This window comes from Otolemur garnettii, unplaced genomic scaffold, assembly GCF_000181295.1.
Source record: "Otolemur garnettii isolate 467f Iridium unplaced genomic scaffold, OtoGar3 scaffold00001, whole genome shotgun sequence".
Lineage (NCBI taxonomy): Eukaryota > Metazoa > Chordata > Mammalia > Primates > Galagidae > Otolemur > Otolemur garnettii.
The window spans coordinates 5,995,471-6,013,013 of NW_003852396.1; the positions used below are offsets into that span (position 1 = coordinate 5,995,471).

Below are 17,543 nucleotides of genomic sequence, written 5' to 3' on the forward strand. Positions count from 1 at the left end.
TAAACAACTCCATGAAGAGGATACTACTATGGAGGCAGCACCTGTGGCTCAAGGAGTAGGGCACCAGCCCCATATACCGGGGTGGTGGGTTCAAGCCCAGCCCTGATCAAAAACTGCAAAAAAAAAAAAAAGAGAGAAGATACTACTGTGTACTATTACCCTTGTTTTATACAAGCGGAAACTGAGGCGCAGAGAGATCACAACCACGTCCAAAAACACAGCTAATAATGGGAGGGAAGTCTCGACTGTCTCTCACGTGGTAGAAATAGGGCGTGCCGTAAGCATTTCTTCTGTTTTCCTCCAGGTGGCAACGATGTGTCCGCGGGGCGGGAGAAGGGAACCCATGTCCCTCCAGGCTTGTTCGTTACTAGGTGCTCTTCCTGCTTCCTGCGGCTTGTCTTTATCTCACTAGGACTCTGTCATTAGCTTGTGTGTAGTTACGCCTCTCAGTGTATAAACAAAGGAACTTGAGTTCATACATGGGCACGTTCCCATTCAGACACAGTAACAGTAAAATCATGGGCACGTTCCCATTCAGACACAGTAACAGTGAGCTGGGAACTCACCCTGCGCTTGTCTGGCTGTGAACAAAGCTCAGGGCTGTCTGTGCCCCTGGAACCGTGCTCAGTCATAGCAGAGGATGGTCAGAGGACACGTGGAAATCATGTTGCATTTACTCATGTGAAGAGAGCTGAGTATGGGACCTGTGGAACACATCCGGGTGGCAATACGCGTGGGACAACTCGGTGGTCAGACTGACTCTGTAAGATTTCATCTACATAATGAGCCTGTGATTTCAGCTTATTCGAAAAGACTGGAGTCCTCCTGGCACATATCCCTGTCTACCTTTGGGAGATAGCCTGGTTATTACTTATTCCCACAGTGAATACTGAAGAAAGAAACTCTTCTTATATGTCACAACTGTCTTCACTCATTTTGCCAAAAGCCACCTGTAGTAGATGTTTTTTTCACTGATTTTCTCTTTCTCTTCATAACTCTTTTTTATTGAAGAGCTGAACAGTGTGACCTCAAGTACCAAACATTTTTAAATGTCAAGAACTTACTTTTTGGGTTTTTTTTTTTTTTTTTTGGCAGTTTTTGGCTGGGGCTGGTTTGAACCCGCCACCTCCAGCATATGGGGCCGGCACCCTACTCCTTTGAGCCACAGGTGCTGCCCAAGAACTTACTGTTTTAATTGATTAAAAAAAAAATGCTAGTGTCCTGTTATAGGTAGGGCTACTTTTTTTTTTTTTTTTCTGGTCTCAGTTGTTATTGTCATTGTTCAAAATGAAAGTTAAGTGATTTCTTTCTCACCCTTTCATCTCACCTGTCTCCTATGTTCAGTAAGTATTTTAAAATGTCTGCATGGATAGTCTGGTGCTTGGCATTTGGGGTTATTGTAAGCAAGCACTCCTTTCTCATGTCCAGAAAGAGCTCTTCTCCTGTGCAGTCTCCAGCTGCTCCCCAACAAGGCAGATGCTTACCCCAGGGCCCCCTTTCCTGCACGCTGAGTTAACTCTCAGCAGTCACTGAATTCTATTCCTCTAAGCTAGGGCACTGGGGACAAAGAAATAAGCCAGTTTCTGTCGATGGCAATACGTATCTTAGTTGTAGCAGTTTTATTTCTTGTGTAGTGAAATTATTTTTAAAGTACTAAGTATATATGTATATGTAAAGTATGAAGTATATATACACACACACACACGTAACATAAAATAATCCCAAAGTCTGGTGAATAAAAATGACAGTTTCTACCTTTTGCCCTCTTCTTACCAACCATTAGCATAGATTGTTATGGAGTTTTTCCCCCAGGAAAATAGAAACATTCATACTCTCAAAAACTTTTACATTAGGGCAGCGCCTGTGGCTCAAAGGAGTAGGGCCCAGCCCCATATGCCGGAGGTGGTGGGTTCAAACCCAGCCCCGGCCAAAAAAACAACTTTTACATCATAAGAAAATAGGCCTTATTGTCGTGTTCAAAGTTTGTCATATGAGAGTTTGTCATCTCTCTACCACATGAGAGACAGTCGAGACTTCCCTCCCATTATTAACTGTGTTTTTGGACGTGGTTTTTGAACTTTGTCATAGATTACTATGTTCACTTAACAACCATAATATCCTCTCATGGTGCTGTAGATTTTTCAAGCCTTTCTGTCAACCAGTTTCGTTTCACTGGTTTCCTAGGTGTGGGAGTTTTTTCAGCATTTTCAGTCTAGTACTGGGACCCGTTATTGATTTGTATCATATTTTTTGACATGTATATTTTTGTCTGTAGATCCGTGTTCAGTTATGTGAGTGTATTTAATCATCTTTAAATGGAAACCAGTTTTAAATTTTTGCTGGTTTAAATTATTCTCATTTATTATTTCAAATTATTAAAAGATAGCACATCTCCACCACATGTGATCAAAGTTTGTATCATAGTCCAAAAGAACGTCGAGTTTTTCCTTAGTCAATTACTTGGTATTGTCAAATTAAATGCTCTCACTTTAATCAAGTTAACTAATTTGACCTTGCCCCTAAACTTTAAAAAATTAGAATAGATCTAAGGAAAATCTAGATAAAACCAATAAAAAAGATAATAATAATCTAGGATTTGGGGAAATTATAGTGGACTGGCCAAGCATGTTTTTAATTATTTTGAAATGGTAGCAAAACCTAACAGAAAGGTCACTACCCTCAGAATCAGGAGATCCGACTTGGAATCCTGACTCTTTGGCTTAGAACAGTGAGAAGTGAAGTTTTCAGGAACCCAGTGAATCCTCCTAAGTTTACAAAGCTTTCCTTCCATCTCATGATGTTGGTTTGAGAATTCCATGGGAAGAATATACAAAAGGCTTTGTCATACAATTTTCGACACGTGGTGAAGGCTTCTTCTCGGGGCATTTGCCTCTGTCATCCAGAAGAACAAGGCCACTGTGAGGAGAGTGGATGGAATCGGCGTGACATACTCTCCATAAAGGACCCTGCTTTTTACATTACCCCGCAGACTGACCAGGAACCTCCTTCCCCTGCATCTACCCCAAAGTAACAAAATCCAGCCTCTAAAGCAAGTGCTTGACTAACTTGGTAGCAGCCACAGTGCTGCTGAGTCGTGAGGGCGTGGAAGGGGGATGGAAGCCAGCGTAGCCTTTGATGTGCTTTCTCTTACTTGCAGTGTACTTGAATGAAGCAGGGTTCAACTTCGTGAGGAAGTGCATTCAAGCCGTGGAAACAAGAGGTGAGTGTGGCCTGACAGGCAAAGCGTCCCTGAGGCCTGTCTCGTCTTCCCGAGAGATCTCTCAGGGAAGAAAATGAAGATGTTTCTAGTCGTTAACTTGAGGTTAATTTTAAGAATGTACAAATGTGTAAATAGTGTAAGTTTCCACATTGCTGTACCTTCAACTTCAACTTGCTCAAAATGATGCTGCAAACATTCTTTTTTTGCAGTTTTTGATCAGAGCTGGGTTTGAACCCGCCACCCCCGGCATATGGGGCTGGCGCCCTACTCCTTTGAGCCACAGGCGCTGCCCCGAACAGTCTTTTTTAAGATGATTTTTCTTAATATAGCTTCACTTTACTTCTTGCTGGTAAACTGTATGTTATTAATGACTGTAAGCATCTCTTTTCTCAGGCACTGAGGAGGCAGGATTCCCCAGGAGCTTGTGTTCATCCCCCCCGTTCCTCCCTCTGTTCCTTCCCCTTGCATTTTAGCTGCGGCCGTTCTGGCCCCTTTCTTCTCTTTAATCACAACCTCTGTGTTAAAGTCCACTCCAGGTAGATGTTAGATTCTCACTTCTGGGAAAACGTGTCTGGAGCAAAACTCATATTGGGCTTTGGAGTTTTATAAACTCATCCTCAGCTTTTAGTGCTGCCACGTAACAGTTTTGAGAACATAGGTAGGTTCCTTGAATTTGCCAAGTCTGTGCCCTCACCTTAAAAATGAAGATCTGAGCACCAGAGGACTGTTGGACAGACACGCAGAGGGCTCCGTGATGGGAGGACTGGGAGGCAGGAATACTGGTCATCCCTTCCCATCTTTGATGCTTTTTTATATTTAAATAGTGGTGAATGGGCACATATATTTTACCTCTTTGAAGATCTTCAAAGACTTTCAAATTACTGTTCTGTTTCTGCTCTGAGAAATACGTATCTGATGGGTATTTCCAGGGTAGGTTTGCTGAAGTTACACTGCAAAATTGGATAAGTAGCTTCTGTGTCGGCATATGTCTGAGTCTTTAGCATTCTGTAATTGCGAAGCTATGTCTCAAGCCATTTTCTTGTGATTTTTCTGTCCCATTATAGGCATCACCATCTTAGGCCTCTACCGAATAGGAGGCGTGAACTCAAAAGTTCAAAAACTCATGAACACCATATTTTGTAAGTTTTGGATGAAGCAAGTTATTTAATTATTTTTTAATATTCTTATAGGCAATATAAACTGCAGGTTTCTTTCAGGTATAGACATAATATTGCTTGTCTTTGAATATTTTCAAATAATATTTTAAATTAATATATTGTTTCTAATGCTCAGTTATAATAGATGAATAATCAGAATTTCAGGAGGCATTTTTAAAATATTGGACTTTTCCTCAATTGTTCTTTGCTTGGATTGAGATAGGGTAAGGGGAGGGCTGGGGGGCAGGAGTCATTGCTTGGTTTGGAATCCCAAATCGGCCACTTAGAAGTTTCATGACCTTGAGTACTTGGTTTAACTGCTTTGTGTCTCAGCCGTCTCATGTATAAAAATGGAGACAATGAGAGTGCCTGCCTCTTACAATATGTTGATCCCTGCAAAACGCTTAGAAGCGTGCTGGGTACACGTTAACTATTCTGTCATGTTAGCAATTAGCATTAATTCAATTGGAGAGATTTAAGATATTTTTGAGGTTTAGTGTTTGAGTGAGCTTTTTAACAATCCACACAAGCAAAAATCCTAGTTAGTTCTGTTGGTTCCTAAGAAATGAATACCTCACTCTTTAGACCTACTTAGATTTGTGTCCATTTTTATAATGGCACAAATAATACTTTGAGTTGCACAATTTAAACATGTTGTTTTCCTTCTTTCCAGCTCCAAAGTCCCCTCCTGATATTGACATTGACATTGAACTGTGGGACAATAAGACAATAACCAGCGGACTGAAAAACTACCTCAGGTGATGACTCCTGACTCTCTGGACGTGGCCTCCGGCTCAGCCTGGTGGGCGGTCACCATGGGATTTCCTGGTGCCTGTTTCCCAAGCTTCACTCTTTAGATCAGCTGCTTCCCTAAGGCAGTGGTTCTCAACCTTCCTAATGCCGAAGTGTATTTTCATAGTTAAAAAGGGGTCGGGACCCACAGGTTGAGAACCTCTGCCTTAAGGAACTAGTTCAGGGGGGTAGCATTGATATTTAGTATTCTGGAACTTGTACTTCATTTTTTCCAGTAATAACTTAAAAGACTGCAACATTTTTGAGAATACTGAATAAGTATTTTTTTGTTTCAAATTAAATTTGTAAGTGAGGTTTTCATGTACTTTTTGAAAATAACAAATTGAAACGGAAAATTGTTGTTTCCTTTTTAACTATTGTGCTCATATCTGAGAGTTGTTCCGGTGGTGAGATAGTTCTTACAAAATGAAAAAATTATCTCCCTGCCTCTTCTGCAGACAGAATCATGGTAAGAACTGCTCAGGGACACTGGTATCTTTGAGGTCCGCTTTTCAGCTCGGGGCCCTGCCCCTAGAACTTTATCCTGCTGCCTAATCACCCAGTTCTTTATATATTTTTTTATTTTATTTACAATTATTTTATTTGTGATTGAAAAATGACAACTACTCAATTCACAAAGAAGCAATGAAAGTTTTTTTGGTGGGGGGAAGACACTGCCATTGTGAACGGTGCCTCTCTCCTCTGTCAAGGTGCCTTGCAGAACCACTGATGACGTACAAGTTGCACAAAGACTTCATCGTGGCCGTTAGTAAGTACACTGGCCTCAGCTGCTCATGATGAGAGAGTCCTGTGCTGGGTCACTTGGGCATATACATTTAACTCAGCTAGTTAAGATTTTTTTCACATACTGCTTAAAAAGTTGTTAATCGAATACTTGGTAGCTTAAATGCGGCTTATAAACCAATAAAAAATTCCAGAACAAATGAACTAAAATATTTTGTGCCTTAACAAGACCTCGTCCAGGTGGCAATCTAGTGTGATTAGAAAGAGCTGTGAAGAATTATTCTCATTTCATGTACCTTGAGTGATGACTGCCAGTTTCCTTTGAAAGCAACTTTATGGTTAAATAAACAAGACTGCACCTGTGTACAGACAGTCACACCCCCATATACGCTCACGTGCTGTGTCCCAAATCTGGAGAGAAGAGCCAGCTGTTTGTGGCAGGCCTAGGAACTTCCATTACCCCCTTCCCCTCATAGTGTGTTTGTGAGTATCAGATATCTGTCATTTGTTTAGATCTGTGACTGCCATAACGTAAGATGAATAGAGAGGTTTAATTAAAATATTGGGGGAGAAGGTGGGAGGACGGTGAGAAAATGTAACTGAAGAAGTTAGTAATACATATTTTTAAACTATAGAGTCCAAAGTGCCAGATCTCCATCTGAGCCCATCACAACACCTTGTAACAATTAGAAGTTGGCGTTTCATTACGATGTACAAGGTGTAACTGTAACAAGACTGGTTTTTGCAATCCAAGAAAGAAATCAGTTGCATTAGTTTATTTGCTTGCCTTGTAACGTCACAGGACACAGGACGTGTCTACAGATGAAGGTGTCAGATAAAGGTGAATGACCTTGGCTTTCAAGCCAGCACTCAGCTTTTTCCTGAAGCTCTCCACTGTACATTCTCTTCACAGAAATTTATCATTCTAGGTGAACAGAACCTCAGAAAATAGATACTCTGACCTCTCATTCTACCAAGTAGGAAATCAGAACCCACAGTGGGCAAGTAACTTGTCCAAGCACACTAGTAAATTCATGGAGAAACCCAGGCTGCAAGCCAAGTTTTTACTTAACCTAGAAGCATTTCTTACAGAAATTTTGTTTTCCAACTGACATTTGAGCTACTTGACTAGAATACCTAAGTGAGCTGATTATTTTAGTGTAAGCTTTTGTTCCCCACTCTCTTCTTTGGCAGCGATGACCATATATATTTTGCAACCATCATATTAAAAATGTGGGGTTTTGTTTTTGGTGGGTTTCTTTCTTTCTTTTTCTTTTTCTTTTTTTTTTTAATTTTGAGATAGGATTTCACTCTGTTGCCAGGGCTAAAGTGCAGTAGCATCATCATAGCTCACTGCAATGAGCTCCAGGAGCTCTGCAACAACTGGCGTGATCATTCACATGTCTAAAGGTCTGATTCTATCCTGGACAGGCAAAACTCCTGCATTTTGGTGATATGGAAGTATATAGTTTAGTGGCTTAGGAGCACACAGACCTGGGTCTGCATGGCATCTCTGCTCTCTTAACTTCATGACCATGGGCAAGTTCCTCAAGTTCTCCTAAGTCATAGTAATGATAATGATAGTACCATATAAAGCAATGGTATAAGGCATGAGGGTAGGAGTGGCTATGATGTGAGATTGCTAGTGTTTACATACACATTTGAATGAAATTACTACTTGAGCATTTGCAACTTTTTCCATTGTAACAGAATCTGATGACCAGAACTACCGAGTGGAGGCTGTACATGCGTTGGTGCACAGACTGCCAGAGAAAAACCGAGAGATGCTGGACATCTTAATAAAGCATCTGGTCAAGTAATTCTCTAACTTATGTTGTTCATTTAACTGATTGTTCATCTGTCAGACTTAAGCCTGTACCACAGGGGTCCTCAAACTTTTTAAACAGGGGGCTAGTTTACTGTCCCGCCGACCGTTGGAGGGCCAGACTGCAGGCCCCAGGACAAGTCGGCTGCTAAGCAGGAGAGACAGTGGCGGCAAAAACACCGGGCGGGCCAGATAAATGTCCTCAGTGGGCCGCAGTTTGAGGACGCCTGCTGTACCATGTCTTTTTAAAATATGTGATGGGGTCATAATATTGCTCTTGTAATCAGAGTCCATTGAATATGTCTAAAAAAATACTATACCAGTTAATTTTAGGATACACCTATATGTATGTGTGTATCCATGTATATGTTTCCAGTATGCAAATTGTTATACTCTGGATGGAACTAGCAAACATTATCCTAAGTGAAATATTAAAGGATGAACAACTACCACATGTACTTGTTATTCAGCTGTTAGCTCAAACTAATTGATGAGCTCACAGGTGCACAGAGGGAGTAAAACTCCGTGGAAATCGATCAGAGAGGAAGGGGAGGAGATGAGCAAAATCTGCCTGATAGGTACAGTGAACACAGTTTGGGTGATGGGCACACTTGTAACCCAGACTCAAGCAAAGCAGAAGTGATACATGTAATGAACCAAAAAGATTTATACTCCTGTAATGTTTCGAAATAATAATTTAAAAAATTATATTCTTTGTAACTGTTAAACTAATGCGAAACACATAGATGTCACGTAAAGATGTGTGAAGGAGTGGACAGCTTTCCCCCGGTTCTTCTAAGTGTAAGCAGTGAGTTTGAGGTCAGTGCGGCTCTGCTGACAAAGGTCAACAGAGTCCTCAGGTTAGAGTCCCCCCCAGTCACGGTTTCTCTTGGTCTCTGGAGAGGGCTTTTTTTTTTTTTTTTTTTTTTTGCAGTTTTTGTCCGGGGCTGGGTTTGAACCCGCCACCTCCAGCATATGGGGCCGGTGCCCTACTCCTTTGAGCCACAGATGCTGCCTGTCTCTGGGGATTTTTCTGACTTTGCTTTTACTTCATCCGGGTACTTAAAAATTTCTGTTTCTCAGATAGAGGGAAGATCGATATTGTAGTATTGGAGTTCTCCAGAAAAATCAAAGCAATTGTGTGTGTGGAGAGAGAGAGAGAGAGAAATAGAGCAAGAGAGAGAGAGATGGGGGGAGAGAGGCGGGGACATTGATTGACTGAACTTAAGGAATTGGCTCATGTGATTGTAGGGCCTGCTAAGTCCCAAATCTGAAGACAGGCTGGCAGGCTAGAGCCCCAGGGGACAGGTGACAGTGCCCCACAAGTCCAAAGGCAGTCTTCTTCTTCTGCCTTCAAGTGATTAGATGAGGCCCACCCACATTATGAGGGTAATGTACTGTACTTAAAGTGTACTCATTTAAATGTTAACATCATCTAAAAAATACCTTCACAGAAACTTCTAGATTATAGTATAATCTTTGACTAAATATCTGGGTGCCAGGATCTAGCAAAGTTTAAATTAATTGTTACAGATATCATATCTGTCTACTATCTACCTGTCCATCTAGAGATTGAAAGACACATACAGAGACATATATACACACACACATATTTAATCCAAAAGTTTGCTGTGCTGCTGGCAACATGTCTAAATTCAGTTTTAAACTTACTCAAGAATTCCTTTACAGCTTTATTTGCTATTCAATAGGGACATTTCTTATTTTAATGTAAATAAAATAAAAATTTTATTTCCCCATGATTTACAATGAAATGATTAATCTTTCCGTCATTGCTACAAGTAGTAACCCAGTTTCTGCTCATTTGAACCATGCACATTTGAAATACTAGTTGAGCATCTTAAATCCAAAATCTAAAATCTAAAGCTTTTTGAATGCTGACATAATGCTCAAAGGAAATGGTCATTGGAACATTTTGGATTTTGGGATTTGAGATGCCTAAATAACAAATATAATTCAAATATTCCAAAATCTGAAAAAAAAAAATCCATAATCCAAAACACTTCTGGTCCTTATCATTTTGGATAAGGAATACTTACCCTGTAATGCTACATAAAGATATTGATAAGTCTCATCTTAATTTGCAGGCTTTGAGATAATATGAATTGTCCCCCCCCAATTCCAGCACACACACACCCCACCACCTTTACTGAATTTGCAGGCTTTGAGATAATATGAATTGTCCCCCCACTTCTAACACACACACACCACCAGCTCTACTTAAAATAAAACATAACTCCACTAGGAACAAGATCATTGAAGTGCATCATTAACTATTGAACCACACGTGTACTTCTTTTCAGCTAATAAACAAAGGACTTACTATCTTTGGTCAGGATTAGTTTTGAATTGTGTGAGCGCTTCATGAAATTGAGTTATACTATTTATTAGGCATTCTCTTGCTGGTCTTCAAGCTAATTTTCTAGAAAAGGCTTTTAAAATGTGCTTTTAAAAACCACATGAGTGTCACATAAAATGTTTTTGCCCAAGTATCCAGAATGTTCGGCGAACTTAAGCTTTACCCTTAACATGCCTGTGTGTGGCCTTGACACAGGGACCAGTGGGGGAGAGTATCTAGCCACTAAAGAATGCTGAAAATACTTACTTCCTCCTCCACCACTCGTCCTGGCTGCTTTCTTGGACCCAGCAAAGGTCAAGTCCCACTGAGCAACAGCTGTGGAATGTGTACCCAGGTCACCATTAACTTACTTAAGAAAACTTCAAACAGCTAATAATACTCTTGATCCTTGGCAACCTTTTATGCCTGAACAAAAGAAAATTTAAGACCAGTGACCTAGATTGGGATTCCAAAGGCTAGAAGAGTGATTGTAAATCTTCCTTAATTAACTCTGAGAAATACCCTAAACCGCTGCTTTCTTCCCCAGAGTCCTTTTGTTTGTCTTGAAAATAAAGGCTGTCTACAACATCTTTGGTTTTCAACTAACTTTAAATATTCAAAGTATTATTAATTTTTTAAATCATATTTGGGGCACATTCATCTATTTGTTAGGAGACATTTAAAAAAATTATTGCAACGTTTCTTTTGACTGCAAGGCAAAAAGTGAAAGTAGGTTTCTCCTAAATGAAAGTCTTTTAATTTTACTCCTGAGTGTGTAAAATTTTTTGCAGATTTGCTACTCTATATAAAATGTTTTTAACTTCGTAATAGTCAGGTGGCCTAATACCTGAGTGAGAACGTGAAACTACGCAAAGCTCTTGGTTCCTCTTTGGAAAGCACTCTCGGCAGCACATCAGGTCTCCTCGTGTGTTTGTAGCCTCTGCTGTTAGGTGCATGTATGTTTCTAATCGTTATAAATTCCTGTTGGAGTGAGCCTTTCTTCATTATATATTTTTTTTTATTTCTTTATTTTTTGAGACAGAGTCTCAAGCTATCCCCTGGGTAGAGTGTTGTGGCGTCATAGCTCACAGCAACCTCAAACTCTTAGGCTCAAGCAATTCTCTTGCCTCAGTTTTTCTATTTTTAATAGAGATGGTGTCTCACTCTTGCTCAGGCTGGTCTTGAACTCATGAGCTCAATCAATCCACCCTCCTGGGTCTCCCAAAGTGCTGGGACTACCAGCGTTTTATCTCTAACTAATATTTCTTTGTTTTAAATCCATTCTGTGTGATGTTACTATAGCTATTTTGACTTTCTTATTGCTTTTTGTATGTCCTCCATCTTTTTACTTTCAACCTATTTGTATTTCTGAACCTAAAGCATATCTATCTACTGTAGAAAACTTGTAGTTGAATCCTATTTTCTTTAATCCAGCCTGATAATCTCTGACTTTGATTATATTGTTTAATCCATGTACTTTTAATGTTATTATTGATGTGGTAGCTGGCTGTGTGTCTCTGTCTCAGGTAGAGTATGGGGGCTCATAATACCTCACAGCAACCTCAGACTTCAGGCTCCAGGGAGCCCTTCTGCCTCAGCCTCCCTCCCGAGTAGCTAGTGCACCCTATGCCCAGCTAATTTTTCTATGTTTTTGTAGAGATGGATTCTTGCTCTTGCTCAAGCTGGTTTAAACTCCCAGCCTCAAGCAGTCCTTCTGCCTCAGTGCCAGGATTGCAGTTGTCAGCCACCACACCTGGCTTCTAGTTTTCTGTATCTTTCATGTTCTTTGTTCTTGTGTTTCTTTATTGCTTTCTTGTGTTGGTAGTTCTTCCAGGGCTGACCATCTATCAGAATATAGGAACTCAATTCACGTGAGATACAGAGGCATTATTTTTACATAGTTCTAGAACATTTCCTCTTTCTCTTTTTGATGCTGTTCTTAATACACATGTTTTTTCTAACTAAACATGTTACAAACAACACAATACATTGTTGTAATGTCTCTTGGTGAAGCTGAGGAAGAAAGAGTAGTAAGCATATATTTATAGAGTTTGACATATGAACCTTTTTGCTTACCATTTATTATGTTCATTTTTGGGGGTGGATTTGAGTTACCATCTGGTATTATTTTCTTACTCCATTACGGCCTTGCTCTCATCCACCTTTGTTATGTTATTGTCAAATATATTGCACTTTTGTATGTTATAGTGATACCGGATTTCAAGTTCTTAGTCTCGGCCATTTGACAGACCACAGGATCAGTAGTAAGTTAGGATTTATTCAAGAAACAAAAATTACAACACCTGCAAAAACCAAACCTCCTGGCAGAGAGAACCCAGGAGGAGAACAAGTTCTCCTGCTCCCTCTTGGAGATCTGTCTTTGGGCTCTCTGCTCAAGGGATTATATAGTGTGTGGGGGGGGGGGGACTCAATGTTGACGTTGGTGGCTCCAGTGTCTCCAGAGCAGGTTTTCAGTCTGTCCATCAAGCTGGTTTCTCCACTTGCAACATCACTTCCAGGGCTAAGGTGGCAGGTTGTGGTGCCACCTTGTCCTGCATCAATAGGCCCAACAACATAATTATATACCTATTATTTTATACAATTACATTTTAAATCAATGAAGAGAAAGAAGAACAAATATGCATTTACACTATCTTTTAATTATGTGATTACCTTACTGGTATACTCGTGTTCATTGCTTATACAAATGCATGTGAATTAACACTCTGAGGTCACTTGCTTTTTAGTATTTTTAGTATAAAAACTTCTTTTAATAATTTTTGTGTGTGTGCGTTGGGATGTGGGTCTGCCAGCAATGAATTCTCTTAATTTTTTTTCACCTGGCAAGGTCTTTATTTCTCTTGTCTTAATTTTGCTGGATAAAAGATTCTTGGTTGACAGATTTTTTTTTTTTTAAAGCACTTGAATATGCCCTCTCCCTGCCGTCTATCCTTCATTGTCCTTGCTGAGAAGTGAGTGTTATACTTATGGGCATTCATTATGTGGGAGGAGTTTTTCTCTCACTGCTTTCAGAACTTTCTTTTTGTCTTTCTCTTTCAGCATTTTTATTGCCGTGTGTACAGCAGTGGATCTCCTTGTGTTTATGCTACTTGGAGTTTATTGAGCTTTTTGTATATGTAGGTTAAGGCACACATACTTCTCATCAAATTTGGGACGTTTTCAGCCACTGTGTCTTTGAACGTTTTTCTACTCCTTCCTTTCTTCTCCTTTTGGTATTCCCATTATTCTTTTATTAGTGTTGTTAATAATATACTACATTTTCTTTGATGTTCTGTCCATTCGTCTTCATTTCTTTTCTTTCTCTTCTTTATATTGCATGATCTCTACTGGTACATTTTCAAGTTTTTTATTCATTCTTCTGCCCGGTCAAATTTATTGTCACGACCTACTAATGAATTTTTCATTTCAGTTATTGTACTTTTCAACTTCAGTTTTCATTTGATTTTCTTTTAAAATGATTTCTTTCTCTTTATTGTTACTCTATACTTGATGAAACATTGTTGGAATACCTTCATACCGTCCATCAGTTTTTTAAACATAGTTTCCTTTAGTTCTTTGAACATATTTATAAAAATTTCTTTGAAGTATTCATCTGTTAAATCTGACATTTGGGTCTTCTCATAGGCAGTTTATGTTACCTACTTTTATGTGATTATGAGTCATACTTTTCTTGATTCTTTGCATGTATTATAATTTTTTGTTGAAAACTAGACATTTTAGCTACCATATTTTAGCAACTTTGGATGCTAATACTGATCCCCCCTCTCTTCAGGACATGTTTTTGTTGTTGTTGTTGTTGTTGTTGTTGTTTTTTGGTTACTGTTGTCTGTTTAGTGACTTAAGTGAACTATTTTAATAAAATCTATTCCCCCCCCCCATCCACCCAGTGTGAAGCCTTTGCTGTTGTCTCTTCCCAGGATATAGCCTTGGGCATGACCAGAGTCCATTATCCAGGGATAGTGGTGGTTTCAGCAACTTTGGGTTTTCTGTCCTTCATCCCTATATTAATCTGTTGGCTTCATTTGGTATCACACCAAGCTGTTAGTTTCCACTAATTGCTGGCAGATTATTTTTGTTTTTGACATTGCCCTGGGACATAAATTGGTCCACGGGCTGATTAAATTTGGGCTGTTGCCGTCCACATTTTTCACCCATCTTTGAGATTTGTTATGATTCTGAGGGGGCCCTTTTTAGCTCTCCCTTTCCCTGGTTATTTATTATTGTTTAGCTTGTTGCTCTCATAGAGCTACCATCTTCTTAATTTCTTACCACCAAACATCTCCATTGTTTTTGAAATCACACTTAAGTTTGAAATTTCTACACTCTGTTTCATATAATATTAGTTCTTTTGGGGAGAGCGTCAGAGTTTCTGTCGCTGTGGACTGCCTCTATAATCAGCAAAATCTTTAATCTGTTACTCTTGGTGTTGGACAGAGGAGATAACCCTTGGTATTCTCAGCTTGCCTGTACCCAGTAAGCAAGCTGGAGGTGAGGGTGATCAGGGTCCCCAATATTCTTGACCTGTTGTACCTCAGATGAAGCCTCCATCCTGTGAGTGTAGTTAGTTGGAGGAAGGAGCTGTTGCCCTTTTGGTTACACTCCTGGGAACTTCACCCTACAACTCAGAAGTTGAAGGGCAGAAACATGCTGGCAACTTACCCTCCCCAGCAGGATTCTATATTCTTTGCTGAGAGCTGCGGGGAGGGAGGGAGCACTGTCTTGTGGGTCACTCCTCTCCAGAATGGAGTCTCATTGACCTGGGGGTGGAGGAAAGAGGGAGCCAGTTATACCTCATGTACCAAACGCTTTTGCTATTCTTAGTGAAAATTAGTACATTTTCTTGAGCAAAGGTTTCTTCATTCTGTATGCTGTAAGGACAGTTTCCAAAGACTGTAAACATCTTGGAGAACTGTAATTTTAAATAATAATTTTAATCTGTTGTGATTGTTTCTCTGCATATTGGGTCTGTCAGGGCTTCTTATGCTACTTTTCTAGCAGTGGGTCTTATAAGCATATGATACAGGTTTTTCTTCATGTATAAACTTCTGGATTTAAAATGATACAAACTGGCAGATCCTGATGTACATTTTCTCTTTAAATTAAGGAAAGAGAAATGTTCCAGGAGACAGCAGTTGGGTATCTACTCCTCGTATGAGTTGAGGGAATGAGATGCGAATGTGCTGAATTGGGGGGTGGCTGGGGTACGTATCGGTTGACCAGCCCCGCAGAAGGGGAATGCAACAAGAAAAGATTGATTGTCCAGATGATCCCCCTTCGCAATACAGTCATCAGTCTTCCTTCTCAAAGCAGACCAAGTTTTTAATATTTCCAAATTTTTCCTAATGAGATTAATATTAACCATATTCCATCTTATTTACATCACAGGAACTGTGACATTTTAACGGGAATGCCTAACACCCGTTTAACTTCAGGGGAAAATATTGACATCGTATTGAATCTAATTTAACTTAATTCATTATTTCATTTAATTCTCTCAACCCTATCAGTGTTGTTGCACATATTTACAGATAACGAAACTGAAGTTTAGAGATATTAAATAACTAAGCTCACTCATCTTAGAAGGGCAGATCCAACCTTTGAGTCCATAAACTACTACTGGGTTCATACTACTTTCATTAGTAGGTTTTCTGTTATGTACTAAGCAGTTACTAATTTTATACATATATATGTATATGTATATATATTTGGTTATATAAAAAAGAACCTTGGAAAGAAATTCTTCTTCTAACTAAAAGCCTTTTTAGCTGCTGCTCTCTCAGGCATAAGGGAAAATGTTAGTTATTGTGGCAGTCAGCTCTTCCTTTGCTGTGTAAGAAGTTCCATGGCTAATCCCAACTCCTGAATTTCCCATAAAGTCTTACTTTTGGTTGGGATGCAGTTCAGTTCGTGATGTATACTCAGTCAGCCATACCCATGATCCTGTGTCGTGTTCCTTCCTAAACTTCACATACCAAAAACTTGGCTGGGAGTGAGATAGAATAAATTAGTCAAATGAATGAAGTTTCCTCTTCCCAGATTAAATTAAATTAGTAAACTAGTCAAGGCCCATGACAGTTGGTGAGATTGCTTTATTCAGTTCAGTGGTGTCAGAGACTTCATTTTATTTTCAAGAAAACAGTGACTTCACCATGTCTCCTTGCCTCACTTTTTTTCTCAGCACCATCAATGCCCAGCACTGGGGAAGTAATGAGGGAAGTTTTGGACAGATGGACGAATGGATGGATGGGCCAAAGGAAGGGAAGGAGGGAGAGAGAAAAACATGTATTGGCCAGCAGTGTGTCTGGGGAGCTCAGAGAAACCCTTGACTTGCAGTCAGGAGACCTGAACTGAAGTAGAACCTCTGCTCCTAATTTGCTGTGACCTCAAGCACATCATTTTTTTTAGGAGCTGGGGGGGATGCGGTGTTTGTTTTGTTTTGTTTTATTTTGTTGTCTGTACAATGCGAATATCTTATTCACTGGGACAATTAAGTACAATAATATATATGAATATGCCTGGCAGTAGGTTTTTTTTTTTGGCCGGGGCTGGGTTTGAACCTACTACCTCCGGTATATTGGGCCGGGGCCCTACTCCTTTGAGACACAGGCAGTGCTATATATTTGGTGAGTCCTAAAATAGTTGTAACCAGTCCATTCTTAACCATCTGTTCTAAGATAAGTATAGTATCATCGAAAATACCAAACAACTAATAATCTTTGTAGGGTAATTGTACTTTATTTAGGAAATTAAGGGTTCCCCCCCCTTAAGTAGATTATGTTTTGCTTGAGCTAATGTTAACTTTTTGCATCTTTTTAGGCTGTATCCAAAATGCTAATTGGGAGTGGCTAACAGCAGGACAATTAACCTATAATGGCATATTTTATTTTGTTTATGCTACGAATTTGATAGAAGAGGATATTCATAATTTTGAAACATTCAACTTATTTTTTTTTGTTGCTCTTTATTTGCAGAGTATCACTACACAGTCAACAAAATCTCATGACCGTCTCCAACCTTGGTGTCATATTTGGCCCAACTTTAATGAGAGCACAGGAAGAAACTGTGGCTGCCATGATGAATATTAAATTTCAGAATATCGTGGTAGAAATTCTGATAGAGCACTATGAAAAGGTAGGCTGAGTTTTCCTGTGGAACTGTCAAAGTTTGTATCTTGCTCTTATGAGGGAGCTTTGCATTTATATCATCTTTGAGCTTAGATTTCTTTATTCCTATAAAACGTTAATCTCTGAAGTTTTATGTAAATTACTCTTCACGAGGCCCTCGGGTTCTAGGTGCTTCTCCAAACCCTGCAGGTGGGCGGTTTCCTTCTTCGTCTCTGCTTGCTGTTCCAGGTTCCTCCTTTAGCCTTTGCTTGGTCAGTTTATTACCCGTATGCAGAGAACACCTCACATCACTTTGCGGGGAAGC

The 17,543-nt window shown here is 39.7% G+C and overlaps 1 protein-coding gene across 1 annotated transcript in view; it reads left to right on the top strand.

Annotated features, from left to right (window-relative positions):
- ARHGAP42 (Rho GTPase activating protein 42) overlaps positions 1-17,543 on the top strand; it is a 325,063-nt gene that overhangs the window by 292,628 nt on the left and 14,892 nt on the right. Inside the window, exons 13-18 of the mRNA XM_003780781.3 lie at positions 3,158-3,220; positions 4,285-4,359; positions 5,051-5,135; positions 5,880-5,938; positions 7,624-7,729; positions 17,087-17,246. Of these exons, the coding sequence (XP_003780829.1) occupies positions 3,158-3,220; positions 4,285-4,359; positions 5,051-5,135; positions 5,880-5,938; positions 7,624-7,729; positions 17,087-17,246 (548 nt within the window). The remainder of the gene's footprint in view (positions 1-3,157; positions 3,221-4,284; positions 4,360-5,050; positions 5,136-5,879; positions 5,939-7,623; positions 7,730-17,086; positions 17,247-17,543) is intronic.